Here is a 21,352-nt window from a genome sequence, read left to right as displayed (position 1 = left end):
ACATATAGATTAAACTGAACTATGCGGATATCTCTGGATCACAGTAAAGCCATTATACATATAGGTTTAACTGAACTATACAGATATCTCTGGATCAGAAGCATATTGTTTTTATAAGTGTGCATTACATTACAGTACCACACCACCCATTGAGTTTGTGTTTATGTCATACAATACATTTATAAGTAGTCATGTTACGGCAAAGCTTTCTTGAATTGTATGAATTACAAATATACAGGGCACGAACGTCACGAGTTAATAAGGTAATGTCGTTCAGGAGGACATTTAAGTTAATCCAATAAATGCCAAAATGAAATAATGCACTTAATAGTGCTTTATACTGATTTACCAAAATTTATACAACTAATTTGTAGTAATTAAACGATTAAAATCTTGTGTAAGGCTAAATCACAAAAAAATTATATAATAAATTATTGAAGCGTGTTTGCCATAATGCATTGTATTATTATGACCGTAAAAACAATAATTATATTCAAATCGTGCGATAATAGTTATATCGGTCAGCTAGCAAACACAAAATGTTCAGAAAGACATGATTACAATTTAAAGTCTATTTTACGATGTGCGATGATTAAGAAAGAGACCCGAGCTATTTAAACACTATAAACCAAGATTCAGCTGCTACACTACAATTAAGAGAGCCCCGTTCTAAAATGCTGAACAATAATCCCACGCGAAAGGCCTACATAAAAGCCAATTGCTACATTACAACGATAAACATTACTACTGAAATTCCCAAAGGTCCAAAGTTCTACATGCAACAATACTACAGAAACAATCCCGCGCTACAATATTACTTTAATAGTTGAAGGCTGCAATGGCTGCAATACACAATAAAGAGCCCCGCGCTTCAGGCAAGCTCTAAAATAGTAAATAACGAATATCGCTTAAATACTATAGAAAGAGTCCCGTGTTACCCTACGATTGAAAAGTCAAGCTCTAAAATAGTACGTTACGACTATCTCGCTAAAATACTACATACAGAGTCCCGTGTTATAACACTACATATAGAGCCTCGCGCAACAATATTAAAGAAACAAAGCTTGCTATACATTATTATACAAAGCTTCCCGCCATACAATATTCTGGAAAGATATCATCGCTACAAAATTATTGTAAGAGCCCGCCCTGCAATATTACATAATTAGTCCCGCGCTACCATACTACAGAAAGAGTCCCGCGCTACAATACTACAGAAAGAGCTGCAATCTACAATATTAAAGAAGAGCCCCGCGATTAAATACTACAGAAATAGTCCCGAGCTACAATACTACATACAGAGCCCCATGCTACAATTTTACACACGGTGATCCAAGCAACACTACCATATAAAGAATCAAGCGCAACCCTACTATATTAAGAGACAGGCGCCTACATGCAATGGGAATATCTACGCCTCACAACAATAAAGAAACAAATCCCGTACTATTATATTATGCAAACTACTATATTATACAAATAATTCTGCCCCACAATATTATATAAGAGGCTCGCTCTACAATAAAACAGAAAGAGCACCGCGCTACAATATTAAAGACAAAGCCCCGCAATACAATAATATAGAAAGATCCCCGTGCTAAAATACTACATAGAGAGTCCCGCGCTACAATATTATTAAAAAGAGCCCCCCTTTACAATATTATAGAAAGAGTCCCGCGCTACATTACTACATTAAGAGCCCCTTGATAAATTCTGTACAAAGAGCCCCGCGATACAATACTACATATATAGTCCCGCGCTACAATACTACAGAAAGAGCCACCCGCTACAATAATATAGCAAGAGCCGTGCGCTACAATAGTGCAGAAAGAGCCACACGCTACAATAATATAGCAAGAGCCGTGCGCTACAATACTGAAGACAGTGCTCCATGTAACAATACGATAGAAATAGCCCAGCGCTATAAAAATACAGACAGAACCCCAAGATACAAAACTTCATAAAGACCCCCGCGCGAAAAAACTAAATTGAGAATCCCGCCACAATGCTAAAGCTATCTCGCGCCATATAGTACTATATAAAGAGCCCCGCGTTACTCTTCTATGGAAATAATTCCGCGCGACTATACTGTAGCAAACGTTTCATAATTCAATGCTATATAAACAATCCCGTACTACAATTCTATAGAAAGCATCCCGCGCTACAATGTTAAGCTTTGGGCTACAACACTATAGATCAAGCTCCAAGCTGCAATACTTTATAAAGAAAGAACCTAAACGCTACAGTACTACAGAGAGAATCCAGCGCTAAAATACTATAATACGAGTCCGGCGCTAACATACTGAAGAATGAGCCATCCGCTACAATACTTTAGAACATACCCCGCGCTACAATACTTAACAAAAAGCCCCGCGCTTAAATATTATAGAAAGATCCACGCGCTTCAATTTTATAGAAAAAGTCTAATGGCTATTCAAAAAGTATCGAGCTACAATACGATCGAACGAGTCACGCGATATAAAAAAGAAAAAGTATCGCGCTACAAATTATAGAAAGAGTCCCGCGCTTTAATAGTCCCCCCTTGCCACAATACTATAGAACAAGCCTCGCGCTAAAGTACTAAAGAATGAGTCCCGCGCTATGACACTATAGAAAGAGCCCTACGCTACATTACTTTAAAACTTACCCCGCGGTAAAATACTATGCAAAGAACCCCGCATTTAACTATTATAGAAAGTACCCCGTGGTAAAATATTATAGAAATAATCCCGCGGTAAAATACTATGGAAAGGGCACCGAGCGACAATACTATAGATATAGTGCAATACTAAAGATAAAGTACCGCGCTACAATAATTTATAAAAACACCCGCGCTGCAATACTATTGAAAGAGTCCCGCGATACAATACTACAGAAAGAACCCCGCGATACAATTTTGTGGAAAAAGCACCGCGCGACATACTGCAGAAGGGTTACAGTGCTTAATACTTCACAACTAGTCATGTGTAACAATATTATAGAACAACAATATTGTAAAATATTATAGAACAAACCCTGTAGAAAGAGCCGCTCCCTACAATATTACAGAACGAGCCGCTACTTACAATAATATAGAAGGAGTTCCACTCTACAATGCTACAGAAAGAGCCCTACGCTACAGTACTGCAGTAGGAGCCCCAGGCTACAATACAACAGAAAGAACGCGCTTCGATTTTATCGATATACCACAGCAATACAATACAATTGAAATAGCCCTACACCACAATACTATAGAAAAAACCACGCGCTTGAATATTATAAACATCGTCTGCTCTAAATTACTATAGAAAGAGCCCCGACTAACAAATAAAACTAATTTTTATATCGGTGACTAGATCGATACAAGATGCAGTTTGTTATAATGATTACGGCCTTTCGTTGAACGACAACAAGCTTCATTCACACCAACCTTTCTACTCATATGACGATTGAAATATTGAACCTTTGGGAAAGGATATCGTGAAATTTAATCAAACACTTGATTGAAGTTACAACCCCCAAACAGGTAAACGGTAGCCATTGCATTTACACGTTATAATTTCCCGCAAGTTTCGAATGATTTTCAGTATGGAGCGTTTTATATACTTTGTACCGTTTTATATACTATGCACATGTGTGTGCATTTTTCTTTTCAAACGTTAACGTTGAAAACATAGTTTACAGTTAAACACGGACAAAATACTATATGTAAATAAATAAATAATATTAACATTAGTTTTAAAATCGAAATATTCGAATCAATTATCGGAACGTGGTGTCTATTACGGCTGAGATTACACGGAGGTAGACACGTTAAAAGACTGTGTTAGTGGTGTTTAACCTTTCTGTTATCGAGGGGAAGTAACCACTTGGAGATGTTTGTCTTATGACGAAGTGTATAGTTTAAGCGAAATAAATATGATATTATAATTAAGTATTGCTCTCTAAGTATGTTCTTTATGGTAAGGATTTATTATTAGTTTATTACGCGTACGAATTCTACGTGAAACGCGAAGGTTATTTAAAAGTATTTCGCTTTTAACCTAATTGTTCATAATTTGAAATCGAAAGTTACTTCTTTAATTGTAAAGGGAAAATAGAAATGTTTGGTGTAATTAAAGTCTATATTTATTGTGTTTGTTATCGGCTTATAAATATTGCAAAAGCTTTGTAAACTGTAATAAATTAATGCGATGGTGAAATGAAACGAAGCCCATATATTTATAATTTCTGACATGAATATGCATTTCTAAAAATAACCACCTCTCACTTCAAGGGGATTCCCCTCACGGGTTTGACATGTTTGTTTGAGTAGTATAAATGACTGATGTCATCGTTCAGAATGCATGGCGGATTGCAGTCTGAGTGACGAAGATGTGTTTGTTTTATTAGCATGCGTTCCGAACAAAATTTGTGTTCATGTCTGCGTGTCTTTATTTTCTTTCTAAATGCTACATTGACAAATGCAAAGATTTGACTGGATATATTGGGCTGTAATCAACCGCGATCGGTAAGGCTTATCCAGATTATATTAAGTATTATGTTCACAATTAACAAAATGACGTGATATCGGAGGGCTAAAGGAACGTCAGCTTTAAGTTATACTCTCTACAGTTTAGTTTTCTTGTTTACAAAAGCGCAAGTTTAAATTATAATTAACATACTTAAAAGTATTAGTTATACTCAAAAGTGAGAGCTTTGCAAATTGAAAAAATCACTGTTCCATGTTAAATGTTTTGGCCTGCAATGAAAGTTACATATTTTACTTTTCAATAGCCATGGTACTTGTCAAATCCGGTTTGAATTCCGGCAAAACAGTTGGCGAATGTGTAATAACAAGTTAAATATATATTTCATAAACTATCATATTAAATTGGCAAGTTTACGGGTTGCGGAATGAAAATTCCTGGTAGCGAAGTTCACGGATTGAAGAATAGAAATTCCAGATAAAACAATTCATTACTTTCAGATAAATGACACTGCTGAACTAATATATTAATATGGAACAATTCGGTCATATTTTAAAGGTATTTTGATTAATTACATGTATTATAAACAATGCATTAATTCACTTATCTTTATTTTCGATGTCCGATTTTATTATGCTCTGAATTCCAATCATATGATTTATAATATTGCCTCAAGTAGAAATGTCTCTGTATGGTCTTTCTACGTAGTTCGGTCGAGTTTATAATGTTGATTTACTCTACACTATCAAGTCCACAGGGTATTTTAACCAAACAATGATAAGCACGGGTCCCGTATGGAAGGTCTCGTGTCTGTACGAAAACAACGCCGAACTCCACCGCTATTAGAAGTTAAGTGTCTCCAGACATACTGGTTCATGTACACGATTACTTTGGAATACATATAATCAAACAATTTTAAATTTGATAAAAATCCGCATGTCTCGCTTGTCAAGTTTATGTGACTACATGCGAGCTAAAGGTATTAAATGGATACTTACATATATATATATATTAACAGCTTATATGGATTATTGTCGTACATATAGGTATTTGAACATGAACGTTATTTGTGATAGCAAGCCCTTTTTAATGTACTTGTGAATTGCCTGTGTTACAATATGTTTCATGTGGGCATCACAGTTATGTGTATTTCAGAGTACCGGTATATACCGAAGTTCCTATTCCAGTACCCGTTTTATGTCCAAGTAATCGTTTACAATTGACCCACTGCCGACTCGCAAGAAATGGGGACAAATGTCAGAATATCCGCTTCAAAAGTTCAAAATTATGTGTATTTGGTATTTTGTTGTGTGTTGGGCACACTCGAATTTGCGTAGGCAAGACCGCAAGTTGGATACGATTAGTATAAACTAACTCTTATTTAGACGCGATGTGTATAACTGTAATACATGCATGTGCGGAAAGTGTTTTCCCATATAAGCCTGTGCAGTCTGAACTGGCTGATCAGAGACGAAACTATACGCTTTTACGCAATTTTTCGTTTAAAGGAGGTCTGTTATAAAAAAATCCAGTTTCGGCGGAAAGTATCGTCCCAGCTGATACTTAAGTCGCATGCATTAAAGACAGTTTTCCCAGAACGAGGCTCACGTAGTCCCTAAATAGTGTGTGCACTCAGCTTCTCTTAGACTGCGTAGCGGACTAGGCTCAATATGCACAACACAATACATTTGTATTAAGTGTCGTCCCGTATTAGCGCGTGAAATGTGCACAGGCTAACCAGGGACTATAATTTCCGCTTACATTTAATTTTGTGCAGATCAGACCCTCTTTAACAAACAATTCTATAAAAGCGGAATGTGTCTTTCCTAATAGACTGTTCGGTCTGCAAAAATTAAGCTGTGAAGACATGCGTATGAATTAAGCCCCGTTTTCACAGAGCGCGGCTAATATTTAACTTAAAGTTGTTGAGAGTACATTCCGAGCACCAGCGTGTTGGTACCTCTGCATCCGACTTGCAATGGGTGCCTAGTGTTTGTTATGTTGTCAGTTTCCGCTTACTTAACGAAGAACGAAGAAACCGAGAAAATCTCTGTCACTAAAGACCTGATTACTAGAACCGAGGCGTGTATTGTTTCTTTGACAATAGGCTGGGTTGAGTAATATGTGTGGGGTATGGTATCCTAGTGTCTGGATAGATTTGCGATGCAGGAGAAAAAAACCGCAAAAGTTTTTTTTTTATTATTTAGCCTTGCTATGTGAACAGGGTGTTTAATTCATGTGCGTAAAATGTCGTAACAGATTAGCCTGTGCAGTCCGCACAACCAAGGACGACACTTTCAGCCTTAACTGGAGTTTCGATATGAAGAAACTTTCTTTAAAGTAAACAAAAACATAACAGCGGAAAGTTTCGTCTCTTATTAGCCTGCGCGGACTGCTTATGCTAAATAAATATGGGACGACAATTTACGCACACGCATTAAACTCCCTTTCTCAAAGCAGAATCTCATTTTTCAGAACATCTAGAGTTGAAGAAGTACCGTTACATCAACACTTTGTTGACACAAGCTACGTGGAAAAAAACTTAAATGCCATCATAGAGTGTTGAACTAGTTGGATGGAATAATTTTGAGTTATGCAAGTAGGCAATAATTACATTGGAGACGCCGTCCCGATATTTTTTAGTGTTAAGACACTTAACCGATAGCACATATTAACTCTGCCCATTTTCATAGTAAGTATTTACCTGACGGAGTTGAGTTTTAATCGTTTAAACCTGACACTATTTTATTACAATCCATTCAATTGAATGCCTGCGCCTTCAAATACCGAAGATATCAATAGAAATCATCAGACCATTCAGTTTTATTTCAATAGATTGTGTATTGGTATATTTTGAATTGAAGCATTGGGTATTATACTTGAAGTATTGGTTTAAATGATTTGTTAATAATGTGGAGACGCGTGAATCACTGCTATTTATTCAGGCATGAATTTGTTTGTTGTATTATTGAATCAACTCTCAAGTTTAGGAAGCTATCTGTAGAAGTTTAAACACAGTGTTGGCAGGGAAACTAGTGGTAAGATTTACGCAGTTTATTAAATATTAGTAATGTTTTCTATTAATATAACTTTCATTCGAAGAGATAAATTAAACGCTCGCCTTAAACAAAAAATATGTATTTCATATCGAAACTATAATTATAATGTAACAAAGCATGGGTTATTTTGCTTTTGTCTTACTAATTGACGTTGAGACAAATACGTTTTTATCCTCCGCCATAGCTATGTTTGTTATCACTGAACAATAAATAGACTACACGGATTTTGTTAAACGATAAGTTACAGAAGATAGTTTAAGCGTAACACGTTGGTGATTGTCGTAATAACCAAAGGCTCGTATTTCTCATTTCTAAAAAAAACATGCTAAAGTGCCAGTTGTTCCTAAAAAAACTAAATATATATATAATATTTCCATTTTAAAGAATAGTTATAAATACACAAGCGAAACTCTTGAATACTAAATCAGTGTGTGGCTATTTATTCTGAAAAATAAGGCATAAGTACATACTGAGTTTGAACAATCTGAATTTAAATATATATATATAAAATAATAATCCGTAAAGACAAAGAGAGGCAAGTCACTTTTATCAAGTTGACCAGTTATTGACAAGCGTATACCTTTATATACATTGATATTAACTTGCAATTATTTTTCGAATTGTATACACTATTTTCTAGTATATTCTTTGGGCTAATCACGGTACATGTTTGTTAATTAAGAAGGCCTTATTTGTGTCAGAAGATCGTCGAAAAACAAGGGGTATCAGAAACTTCAATCAATCATTAAGGTATATGATTGACATTTGCTTGTTAAATAGTTTTTCTTATCGATTGTTTATACTGAACATAAGAAATTCAAATACATTCTCAGAGATAAAGGCCAACCGACTGAGAGACATACACAAATTGTTGACCACAAAAAATGATAGTATTAGCTAATCAACATTCGCACGATTTTATAGAACTTTATCGTGATTGCTTGTTCACACGCACAAATGATAATGTTTGTGTAGATAACCGGAAGGCGAAATGTATCATAATATGCAAATATTACCAATTAAAATATTTTCGTAACCGATAAACAGACAAATATCGTTTGGCGGAATTTAATTATTAATTTTAAATTATTCAACGTTTCCTATGTACGTATGACGGTCAAAAATCTACGTGACATGAAAAACGCAGCGAGTATGAATAACTTTAAATTGTCACACAAATTTGTTTTATTGAGTTCCTTAATTATGTTTGTTAATGTCGGTAAATTTGGAAGCGACTTCATTAACAATGCCATGTATACATATATAACGTGACGTCCGTACTTTATTGTCATCTGTATACGGGTGCGTAAGCACATTCCTCCATCTGCAAACACTAAGATATATGTTCCGCGGACGAAATAAACTATTGTAAATGTCGCCGCGGTGTCATGGATATTGTGGCCGCTTTGCGACCTGCTTTGGTTCGGTGTTTGGTTCAATCCTCATGTGGGAGCGTTCCCCCCAAAACACCAAGTACTGGCGTCAGGCACAGGAAACGGACCCGAGAGCGTTTCAACCAAGTAGAAATCATTTTAAATGCAATCGAACTAAAATAAATAGGTTTAAACTATGAAATTATTTCTAAACAAGCATATTTGCTTGCAATGTTAAAGTCATGTTTTCTTAATGTTATAATTTTAAGGTTTACTTAACTTCAAATACTTGTATGTGCAATATATTGAACACTGTTTCAGTATGAACTGCACCCCTATATTTGTATCAATGAAGCCAGTAAAATTTCATCAGATCTGACATAGACATATATTTAACGTCAACACTAAAATAGAACACCTCGGGATAAGCAATATGATTTACCTAACTATGGATTGCGAATATAACGTTATATATATAGTTGTAGCGTCTTGTCGACCGTAAGCAACGACACGATCGCTTCAGGCAGCAAATATTTCAGCGACCATTAACTATATCGAATATCGTTGAAGGAATATACTTTTCATTTCTGGTGTTCAATTCAGATTATTAACATGTGCGTGATAGTAGTCGAGTTGTGGACTTGTTTAAGGTTGTAATACCAGTCCGCACACGTAGTGCCTTTAAAAAGAAACTTCATGTTTGGCCGAAATACTAGACCCTGAAACACCTGCGTGGACTGCACAGGCTAATCTGGTACGACTCTTTACGCACATGCAATTTCCCCGTTTCCTAGAGCGCGGTCCGATTAGTTTTATCAGACCAGGCTTTTGTTTAAAATTGGAGCCAATTGTTAATTAATAAGTATAAATGCAGACCACCCAAGGTAACTGCAACGGATGTATGTGACTATGGTTCGAAGACAAGCGCTTTTTGATTGTTTGCAATTTATTGTGTGTACGTCATTTAAATAAAAAAACACTTCGAATAAGTCTATACACAAATTATGAAAGAATATACACCACCACAGGACTTTCGGTGATTGATAAATATCAGCTTCAATTCCTGTTAAACCTGCGTCAAAAGGTTGCAATTTTTATATGAGTAACGTAACACGACCGCGGCAGAATGCGGAAACAAATTAGTACGTAGTGTAGTTATTGTTATTTGAACCTTCGATGAAGCGTTCGTTCACCGTACGTGCTTCTACTCGGATACACATTCAGTGGTAGTAGTAAACATGTGACGAAGGATATTGACAGAGATGTTTGCATTTGCCTTCCGATATATTGCTGTCTATCGGTCAATAAAAACGGACTTTTATGCGTATGAGTAAACCATGAGGTGTTTAATTACCACGCCTACGTGAACAATAATGACTCATTTTATTAAAATAATACAAACTCAATCACGTGTGTGTTACAGAGTATAAAAAGACACTGTATGCAATAAACAAAGGTTTATGCATAACACTTAAATAGCTTACAAACACCTATTACATAACACATTTTATTATAAATATTGTTAACGGGGGTTGGAGGGAGTATTGAGCGATGGAATCCGTTAGAAACGTGAATTCGAAAGTGGTGATAACAACAGTAGGTATGATGTGTTTCGATGTGTTTCGGTGATCTTCTAACTGGAATGAACGTGCCCCGTACACTACATAGTTGTGAACTGCTCTTGATATGGGTCGTGTTCTGGGAAAACGGGGCTTAATGCATGTGAGTTAAGTGTCACGTTCCGCGTTAATGGTATTTTTTGTTAAATTAAGTCTGTTTCATGTGCAATTTCGCCTGAATGCACAGGGAAATCTTCGACGACACTTCTCGCACATTTATTAAGTCCCGTTTTCCCAGAGCACAGCTTATTTTGAATGTTTATGCCCCTACACAGCGGGAGGCATTATATACGGTACGTATCCGTCTGACTGCCAGGCCGTACATTTTGCACTATATAATATATGGGTTTCGTTTTCGGGAAACCTGGCTTAATGCATGTGCATGCGCAGTTCGTACAGGCTTATATGGTACGAAACTTTTCTTTTAAACTGAATGTTCGTTTAAAAGCGACTTCGTTTAAACAAAACAATCAATAAAGTCGGATAGTGGCGTCCCTGATTAACCTGTGCGGGCTGCATAGGCTACTACGGGACGAATATTTACACATATACATTAAGTTTTTCCAGAGCGAGGCTCATCTAGTCCTCAAAATTGTTCATAGATAATATCCGATTATCCGTGTTGAATTGCTCATAAAAAGTAGCATATATGCAACGTGTTTTCAAGGATGACTTAATCGAATGTAGTTTGTGTCTTAAATATCAGGAATTAAAAACTGTGCGATAACTCAATCATCGCTTTGTGAAAACTGGGCTTAATTCATGTGCGTTAAGTGTCGTCTCACATTAGCCTATGAGTTCGCACAGGCTAGTCGGTGACGAAACTGTCCGCCTTTAATGTGTTTTAGGATGACAGGAAGTCTCTTTAGTTACGGCGGATAGTGTCGACATTGATATTCAATGAGGATTTAAACATGGTTTACTTTTGCAGATCATGAAATATACTTTTTTGAATAATGACATATAAAGATTACATTAGGTGGTGTCGTACATTTGTTTATTCTGAAGCGATCAGAAAAAAATACCAACAATATAAGGCTCAGGTTTATAGAATATAACACACTTCCGTTTGCATATATGCCGCGTTCTGAGAAAACTGGGCTTATTGCATGTGCGTAAAGTGTTATCCTGGATTTGCGTGAGTAAACCCCACAGGCTAATCAGTGAAGAGACTTTCCGCTTTTATATAATTTGTCAATTAAAGGAGGTCTCTTACAAGAAAGCACATAGATCATCACCTAAACTTGATTGTCGCTAAAACATGTAAGATACTTACTTAAAACTAAAATTACTATACAAGCGGAAAGTGTCGTCGCTGAACAGACTGTGCGGACTTATGGTGCGACGCTTTACTCACATGTATAACAATCGGTTTTCACAGAGCGCGACGCATTACTATTATAGCCGGATGGCTGCATTACTTAGAACGTTTTTTTATAATATAAGGAGACCGTACTTACCATCACAACATCACTTCGGTCTGGAGCCCTATGATTGCAAGCAGGTTAGCACCAAAAAAGAATATAAAAAAATCATTTCATTTTAATAATAACAAGTTAAATACATATTACCTTAATAAATTCAATACAAAAAGACCACTCATGCAAGATCCTATATTAATCGAATATCTTACTTCAGCACTGTATGGATGGCTGAAAGTGGCACAAGACCTGATGAACTGGAAAGATTCCGAAGACAGGGCAGTGTGTCCAGCAAAGGAGACCTGGTTAGATGATAAATCGAGTGCAGTTTGTGCCCACCATAACAATGACAATTAGCGCATAGTTTTCCCGTTTAGATGTCTGCGTTTCCCCTACCCCTATTATATTTCTTAATGGCATTTCAATCTAGTTGGTTACTGTTTACATAACTAAAGACGGATATACGTTAACATCTTTAGAAAAATGAACAACGGTAAATTTATACTGAATATCAATAATTGGTCCCAAATTAAATACTTAACTTCTGTAAAGAAATGTGAAACTTTAAAAATGAATACATTCGTTCTCATGAATCTCCTAAAATCCACTTATCAGTGTCTGCACGTGCCAAAGTACGACACTACTTTTTGGCAAATGTTTTTCACAGTTTTCTTTTAAATTAGTAAATAACTATTTAAACATCAAGATATTGTATTTACAAACATAACAATGAAATTTATATAAGTTCGTTAAATTATGCAGCTTAAACTATAGCAATTTAGTTTATTATCAAGAGTTATAACATTATTCGTTCATAATTTGCAATTTTAGATAATAGAGATTTAAACATTATATGTTTAGTATGTTTACGAATGGATGTCATAAATATATATGAACTCGCCGTTGATTACCGTCTATATTTTCAGTGTCTTTATTTCAATCCACTTAATTCAATTTATTAATTAATTCATGGTTGGCAATACTTGTACCGACTATTGGATTATTCACTGAGAACATACACACGAAATTGTAATATATTTTCACAAGATAATACTTAAGAAATACTATTTTTCTATCATGGTTTGTTGTCGAATAACCCACAGTAAGGAGTATTGATGCGTAGGAATTATATCACGAGTGCGAAGCAACACGCATCTATACAACTTACTGTGGATTATTCGACAACAAACCATTATAGAAAAATATTATTTCGATTCTAACACGATTCTGATTGATTTGGTTCAAGCTTTGGGACGTGAACTATATCTTTCAATACTCCGCCTTTCTTAGTACAAAGTTCACTATTTAGTGACGTCATTGATGTGTACAAACATATGACGTCGTTTTCATTCATAAATATTTTGCAAATGACGTCACTTTCATTGAGAACAACAATCGTAGAAACTTAATGACGGCACGTTTATTGATGCTACTGAAAAGCTGACATGCTATAAATGTTTTCTGAATTACGCTTCCTAACCAATAACATTCTTTGTAGGTGTGGTTATGCCACTTATCACCAAATATACAATTTGTTATTTCATTACATTTATACATGCTACATTTATTACATTTCTTTCAGAGCGGGTTTCAGCACGTGCATTTTACTGCAATATTTTCTTTATTTATTCGGAACTATTTTCGAAACATTAAGCTCCGCCCATAAGTTATTGCAGAATAACCCACGCTTGATTTCCTTCTTTGTCTATAGAAAACAAGTCGCGTGCCGTGTTAGAATTTTAAATTGATAATACATCGAATGGTATGGCCGTAAAAGAATAATTTAAATTGGAATAATTTTAGTATCGCTGATTTATTTGACTACTAACGATGTAATGTTATTTATGACATGTAGCGTGTTTCTAATTGAAACGTTTTTTAGATTCAGTGGGAAAATACCTCCGTTGAGACATGCACTATACTGAGCTGGCTCGGTTTCGGACCGGAGCTCATACAGGCTCGGAGAGACGCATATCGGGAGTATGGCAAGCTGTGGACTGCAAGGGCATGTGGAACGGCAACGTTTATTACAACGGGTAGCAAAGGTGAGGGGCTGAGCAGCTACTTGGAAAGTGATGTGGATATAATGGCTGTAGATAATAGAGTATTCTGTTTAGAAGATGATGTAAAGTCATGTGCCTTTCCTGGGGAGATAACCGTGTTGAGATCACTCAGCCGTATGAGTTACCATGGTCACTGTAGACTGCTACTGGAGAGACGCGGTACAACCATTCACAGGCACGTACGTGATGCGTTTTGTGATGACGGATATGGTCGCGAACTTTTGAGCAGTGACTTGTATGTTAATAACTGGTCGAAAGAAGACTTGACTAAGGGCGAGGTGCAGCATGAGCGTGCGGGACCGTCAATTCCTAGAACAGTGTATGGACACTTGCACAGCGACTTAGTCCATGCATTACGTTACTACTGTCCCAACATCCTGTCAAAATGGGCCGCAAGACCTCGCCACTGGCCGCCACCGGAAGTCGTTCAGCAGGTCGTATCACTTGGGGCAGTTCTTACGCCCGTTGGTTTTAAAGGAAGTGAACATCAGCATGTTGAATGGCGAGTGTGTTTTAACGCCGGTGAGATCGAACTAATTAGCAATCTTAATGACACTCAAACTAAATTGTATGTTTTATTGAAAATGATAAAGAACGATGTATTACATCCACGTAAGAAAGAAGTTACATCGTACACATTAAAAAACATCGTTTTATGGATGGCGGAAAATAATCCTCAAGCCTCGTTTCATAAAAAAAGTATTTTGCAGTGGTTGCATGAAGCATTGGATGCGCTTAGAGTTGCATTGATCACCTTAGAGCTACCATACTATATGATTCCAGAAAGGAATTTGATGGCAACCTCTGGACTGGATGAGGAACAGCAACGCACATGGATATCAACGATTACAGATATGCTCAATGAAGGTCCGAAGATGATACTTAGACTTCCTAAGATACGAAAATCTCTCATTGCTCACCCTGAACCATTACGATGGTACAGCGGGAGGAGAATAGAGCTGGAGTTGTTGTGGCTCATGCGCATGAACAGACTGGCAATCTGCAGGGATGAGAACGGGAGGGTTGACTATACCGATGCGATTGTGCAGGCATTAGACAGACGAATAAACGAGGTTATAACGGATGTTGGCGTGAGGATGATAATGGAAGGGAGTCGAGTTACCAACGCGGATGCTATTTTGAATAGAATTCTGATGTAAAACGTTAACGATGATCAATAGATCACTAACAAGGCGCGGACAACACGTATTTATAACTTTTGAGTACATATTGTCTTTAACGAATCACCGATCATTGTTGCCAAGAACGTGAAAATTATACAACTTATTGTAATAGTGATTTGTTCAGTAATTGAAGTTTGACTTGCAGACGTTCGTTTCACTTTTTAAAAATGTGCACAATTTTACAAAAGATTTGTTTACAGTAGGCTGTAAACTTTACCGAAACAATAAATTTCGATACATTTTATTAAAAAATGTCAATCGCATAGATAACAGTAGTTTGCAAAATAAAGTTATGTAATGTAATTTTTCTACATTGCATATATCTTAACAAAATATGTACGTATCGCGCTTGGAAACCAGCGGTATAATTTCAAGTTATGCATATATTACTTTTTATGTCCCCCACTATAGTAGTGTGGGACATTTTGTTTTTCCCTGTCTGTTGGTTGGTCTGTTGGTCTGTTGGTTGGTTGGTTTGCGCCAACTTTAACATTTTGCAATAACTTTTGCTATATTGAATATAGCAACTTGATATTTGGCATGCATTTGTATCTCATGGAGCTGCACATTTTGAGGAGTGGTAAAAGGTCAAGGTCAATCTTCAAGGTCAGAGGTCAAATATATGTGGCAAAAATCGCTCATTTTATGAATACTTTTGCAATATTGAAGATAGCAACTTGATATTTGGCATGCATGTGTATCTCATGGAGTTGCACATTTTGAGTGGTGAAAGGTCAAGGTCAGGGTCATCTTTATAGGTCAAATATATGAGTCAAAATTGCTCATGTAATGTAACTCCTGCAATATTGAACCTAGCAATTTTATATTTGACATGCATGTGTATCTCATGGAGTTGCACATATTGAGTGGTGAAGGGTCAAGGTCATCCTTCAAGGTCAAACGTCATATAGGGGGACATTGTGTTTCACAAACACATCTTGTTAGAACTAATAGTAGTAACTCATTTTGTCCACGTATGTAGAAATGTGACTTGTGTTTATTTGCGTAAGCATGCTAGGAAATAAAGTGTGTTTGTGTCATTTGTATCTCATCTTCTTATCTAAATGTTCACTTGGTTTATGATTGGTATTGATAACGCATTTGCACTGAATGAATATATGTGTTACTGACAGTTACTGAGTCCACAGGTATTGTTGTAATTGCTGTAAATGTGTCGATAATATTCTTGTTTTTCTTGTTGAGTAGAAACATTGTTGTGATTTGTAATATTGATCAAAAAGTATTGAACACATGTTTGCACTTATCGATAAAAATGGTGCATATCTGTGTTCATTCCTATTTTTAAAATGTCTTCAATAACGCTTGTGTTGCATTCACTAATAAGAAATAAAGTACAGTTGTTTTATGCAAATTGATTAAACTACTTCTCATGTGAATGTATAATTGCTCGTGTTTTTTTACTGGACAAGTGAATGTAAACTTTTATTGAACACGGATGATCTGTTTTCATCAAAACGCATAGTTTGTATTGAATCTAAAGATACAAAGATATATGTTATAGTTTGATGTTTTTATGCGGAAATATTTCCATACATGATAAACGTAATGGTGGATTTTCGTTAATCTAGTTATACCGTTAATCTCGTTTTGTTCTAAGCGTGTGTATCCTTATGTAAGTTTTCTTTTTGTTAGTTTTTTAAAGAGGCTGTTTTCGGAGAAACTCCGAGCTATTGCCATAGCCAGCTCGTCGTCGGCCGTCCGCCGTAGGCGTCGTTCTAAAACCTTAACATTGGCCATAGCTTTTTAAATATTGAAGATAGCACCTTGATGTTTTGCATTCATGTGTATCTCATGGAGCTGCACATTTTGAGTGGTAAAATTTCAAGGTGAACATCATCCTTCAAGGTATAAGGTCAAAAAACAAAGTCAAGGGAAGTAATAAGCTTTAAATGGACATAGTTATCTGACCTGCCCACGTATATATTTTTGTTAAATTAATCAAAGCGGCGCAGTAGGCGGCATTGTGATTGCTAAACAACTGGTAGGTAAATCTGAAGCAGAAATACTAACTATTCTCAAAAATAAATTCCCTGAAAGAGAGGCTGAGCAACTCAACATCAAATCAACACCGCCCGTGCAACCATCACCAACGCCCGTTCAACCCACAAAACCAAAAAAGGTCATGAACCCTCCTCCCACACAACAACAACAATCACAGCAAGCAAAAACCCACAACCAAACCATTAACGCAAACAACCCGGTCACCCCCAAACAACAACAACAACAAACACCACGACGCACACAACTCCAACGTCACTTCTGGCAATCTAAAAACCATGAGAGCTCGCCTCTACACATCCATAGGAAAAAACTTAATCTGAACCGGTACCGCCCGAATCCTATCATCATGCGACATAGCCATCACAGAAGGCAAACGCTCGCGCCGCCGTTCCCGATATACTTTCGCCACGCGTACGGTTTATATTAATAGAACAACCTAGGGATGGCATCGAATACCTATAGAGGTATTCGAATATTCGCAAATCCATTCAATCGAATATTCGAATATTCGCATAAAACGGCTGGTTGGATATAACTTCTTTTACTCAGTTTAGTATCCAGTTGGGATATTTAATATAAATTGATACAGAAATACAATTGAATATACAGTTGTTGTGTTGAGAAATAGAAAGAAAATGTAGCTTAATTGTAAAAACAAACTTTGGTAAAGCCTATTTAAGCGAAATATATCAGAAAAGAGTGAAACTTGTTCTGTGTTAACTTCCATTGCTTTGTAAGTTATATTTGTATGCTGAATACGAGGCTGTTTGTTTACGTTGCTATCAAATAATTGTATCGCTGTCGGCTCATACTATGACCGATACTGTAATCGGGCACAAATAGAAGAGAAAATTTCATGTTATATCATTTTATTTTTATTTGAAATTTTAAAGTAACGATTGCGTGTACATTTTTATAAAGAAACATATCATAAGGCATGCAAAGTACACCAAATATTCAAGAGCAAATATAAGGAAAAACATCATGTCATAGAATTTTATTTTGCTTTATAACTTACTTTAATGCCAAAACGACACACTTTTGTCATTTTTCGCGCTGAACCATTGATCCATTTTCTTTGCAAAATCAACAAGCACAATACTAACACAAAGTCGTATTTTTCCAAACAAGAATGATGTCATATGTCGTTGCCTAGCCGACCGATGCCGGTTAGAAACCAAGAAGCCCGTCGTAGGTTACGTAAAGCGAGCCTCGATTTAGCACGGCACGTGCCAAATTTCATATAAACAGAGAAGAAAATCGTCAATGGGTAATTCTGGAATAATTATGGGCGGAGCTTATACACTGAAAGCACGCGCTGTAACTAAATAAAACCAAAACATGCCGATACATTTTCCACCAGAGTAATAATCCGGTATTTTATAAATGAAAGTCGGAGATCTGATCGACAGATCCGCTGAAATATAAATTGAGTAATTCACTCATTTTAATGGCTGTTCATACTGTGATCACAGAAACTTAATTATTATTCGCCATTCAAATGAAGCCGTTAATTGGCACCCCATTGACAAACAACAGTTCGGGGCCTTTCTTAGAGTGTGTATATTGCATTGCGCAATCAACGCTGATACGGGCCGCGTTATCAGTTTGACCAGGTATGTGTATTAACGTACTAATACACATACCTGGTTTGACACGGAGAACGTCACATCAGACATGTTAATCCCAAGTGAATTCGGTAGCCAATTTGTAAGCGGCTCGCAGGTCATTACATATTAAGGCAATTACGTTTGGAAAAAAAATGCGAATATGCGAATATCAATTCTGTTATTCGAATACTGACCATTCAATCGAATATTCGAATATTCGAATAATTTTGCCATCCCTAGAACAACCCCTTAAGCTTGTACAATCTCCCAATACAAGCCCCTCAATGGCTACGACAGCACCAAATATTACTTCAAATCTTACCGTAATGTCGTGGAACGCCCGAGGGGTTGGCTGTCATGATACCAATAACAAATTGTATGAGCTCCAAAATTATGTAAATAATAATGAGATACATGTTGTATGCATCCAAGAAACACACTTTAGAAGCAAAAATAAACAAGTTCAATTAAAAGGATACGGAGAACCCGTGAGATCAATAGAAGGAAAAAAGGCAACGGCCACGGGGGTAGCTATATATGTAAAATTGGGAATCCCATTAACTGAAATCAAGATTAACCAAGATTGCCCGATTGAGTCGTGTGCTATCACACTCTACCTCGATAAAAACCTGTCCTTTCGTATCCAATGTGTATACGCTCAAACTGTAGAAAATACTCTCAAAAACTACTCAATTTTTTTCACTCTTTAGACCATAGACAAAACAATATTATCATTGGCGATTTTAACCTCAAACACCCTTGCTGGAACCCCGAGGGCGATCCACGATGTGATGATCATGCGGAAAATTTATTTAAATTACTAAATAACACAAGCCTCAATTTCTTAAAGGGATCTTTTCACGCTTTGGTAAATTGACAAAATTGAAAAAAGTTGTTTCAGATTCGCAAATTTTCGTTTTAGTTATGATATTTGTGAGGAAACAGTAATACTGAACATTTACCATGGTCTAATATAGCCAGTATATGCATCTTTTGACGATTTTAAAATCTAAAAATTATAAAGCGTTGCAACGCGAAACGATTGAATAATTTGGAGAGTTCTGTTTTTGTCGTTAAATTTTGTGAAACAACGAAGATGCTTATATAAGGTATAAAATACTTCAAGTATGTGTACTCGGCGGAATAGCTCAGTAGGCTAAAGCGTTTTTACTTCAGGACTCTGGCATGACTCCAGGGGTCGAAGGTTCGAAACCTGCTCCGGACAATGTTCTTTTCCTTTTTTAAATTTTATTCTTGATTTTTTACTGAAGCTTTTACGATCCAATGTTTACATTTATCACTATAAAGCATTTAATGAATAAGTTAAAAAATGCCAAAATCTGTGAAAAGGCCCCTTTAAACGACGGACAGGTCACGAGACTGGTCGACCGCGCCGGCCATTCTGACAGCGCGATCGATCTCGCCCTTATATCAGCTAAATTACAAGCGATAAGCGACTTCAATGTACTCGACAATTTATTTGGTAGCGACCATCTCCCTATCTAGGTGAATTTAAAACTGAAAATTGAACACACCCTTCCGTCAATACAACATAAGTGGAAAATCCATAAGGCTACACCTGATCAATGGAATAACTTTAAAGTTCAATGCAATAACGAATTTCTGCCCAACGAAGATAATACTGACTAACACTCTCTTCCATTCCTATCTAAATAAACTCACGACAGCGCTGGACAATTCTATTCCCATAGCCAACAAAAAACCTAAAAAAATTAAACGCTCTGTACCTTGGTGGAACGAGGAATGTGAAACCGCTATTAAATACCGCGAAAAATGCAGGAAAAAAATGCATCAGAATCAGAACGGGTCCCAACTATGAAAAACTTAAAGAAGCCCGCGCTACGGTAAAACAAGTAATTAAAAAAGCAAAACTAGATAGCTGGAACGAGTTCTGTAACAATGTTTCGTATAAAACCACTAGCAAAGAACTTTGGTCTCAAGTACACCGTATGCAAGGCAGACCGCCTCCTATAACTCCGATATTCCGCATCAATAATGAAATACTTGTAACAAACGCCGATAAAGCTACGGCCTTAGTACGCCACTACCAAACGGTAAGCAGCGACGAAGGCTACTCTCGAGCCTTCATTGCGCGAAAACTTAAAACTAAAAATGAATTTCCAGAATGGCTCGAATTTCATACACAGACCAAAACTCACAAATACAATTCGCCTTTTAGCTTATTCGAACTAGAAACAGTCTTACTGACTTGTAAAAATGGCGCGCCAGGTGATGATAATATACATTACAAAATACTGAAACAACTCCCTCTCTTTGCAAAACAAGAGCTCCTCGCCTTATACAATAAATCGTGGGCCGAAGGCATGAGGCAACAATTATACCGATCCTCAAACCTAATAAACCCAAAGAATCTCCAGCCTCACACCGGCCGATCTCGTTAACATCAACATTCACAAAACTTATGCAAAAATTGATTAAACCCCGATTATGCGCTTATCTTGAAAAACACAACCTTATTTCGAAAAATCAAAAAAAAAAAATCAGGGTGTAGAGCTCACCACTTGTGCGAAG

At 36.5% G+C, this 21,352-nt stretch overlaps 3 protein-coding genes across 22 annotated transcripts in view; 2 read left to right on the top strand and 1 right to left on the bottom strand.

Moving 5' to 3' along the window:
* The window catches only part of LOC127867104 (dihydrofolate reductase-like), a 632,040-nt gene that overhangs the window by 503,248 nt on the left and 107,440 nt on the right, over positions 1-21,352 (bottom strand). The gene's annotated exons all lie outside the window — the stretch shown is intronic.
* The window catches only part of LOC127867113 (uncharacterized), a 707,753-nt gene that overhangs the window by 672,654 nt on the left and 13,747 nt on the right, over positions 1-21,352 (top strand). The gene's annotated exons all lie outside the window — the stretch shown is intronic.
* LOC127867095 (uncharacterized) lies at positions 3,836-16,539 on the top strand. Of its 2 annotated transcripts, none has more exons than XM_052408084.1 (3): positions 3,836-3,941; positions 12,138-12,225; positions 13,803-16,539. In XM_052408084.1, the coding sequence occupies exons 2-3, from the start codon at positions 12,148-12,150 to the stop codon at positions 15,141-15,143; spliced, it is 1,419 nt and encodes a 472-aa protein (XP_052264044.1). In that variant the 5' UTR covers positions 3,836-3,941; positions 12,138-12,147; the 3' UTR covers positions 15,144-16,539. The 2 variants fall into 2 exon arrangements, with proteins under 2 accessions (XP_052264044.1, XP_052264045.1); XM_052408085.1 differs by lacking the exon at positions 3,836-3,941 and adding an exon at positions 8,026-8,257.

This window comes from Dreissena polymorpha, chromosome 2 (assembly GCF_020536995.1).
Source record: "Dreissena polymorpha isolate Duluth1 chromosome 2, UMN_Dpol_1.0, whole genome shotgun sequence".
Classification (NCBI taxonomy): Eukaryota; Metazoa; Mollusca; class Bivalvia; order Myida; family Dreissenidae; genus Dreissena; species Dreissena polymorpha.
This window is presented reverse-complemented; position numbering and strand designations above follow the sequence as displayed.

What these genes read in the sequence shown, in the direction of transcription:
- LOC127867095 (XM_052408084.1), top strand. Translation starts at nt 12,148, where the DNA reads ATGGCTGAAAGTGGCACAAGACCTGATGAACTGGAAAGATTCCGAAGA. An exon ending in TGTCCAGCAAAGGAGACCTG is followed by an intron (nt 12,226 to 13,802) that starts GTTAGATGATAA and finishes AACGTTTTTTAG; the next exon opens with ATTCAGTGGGAAAATACCTC.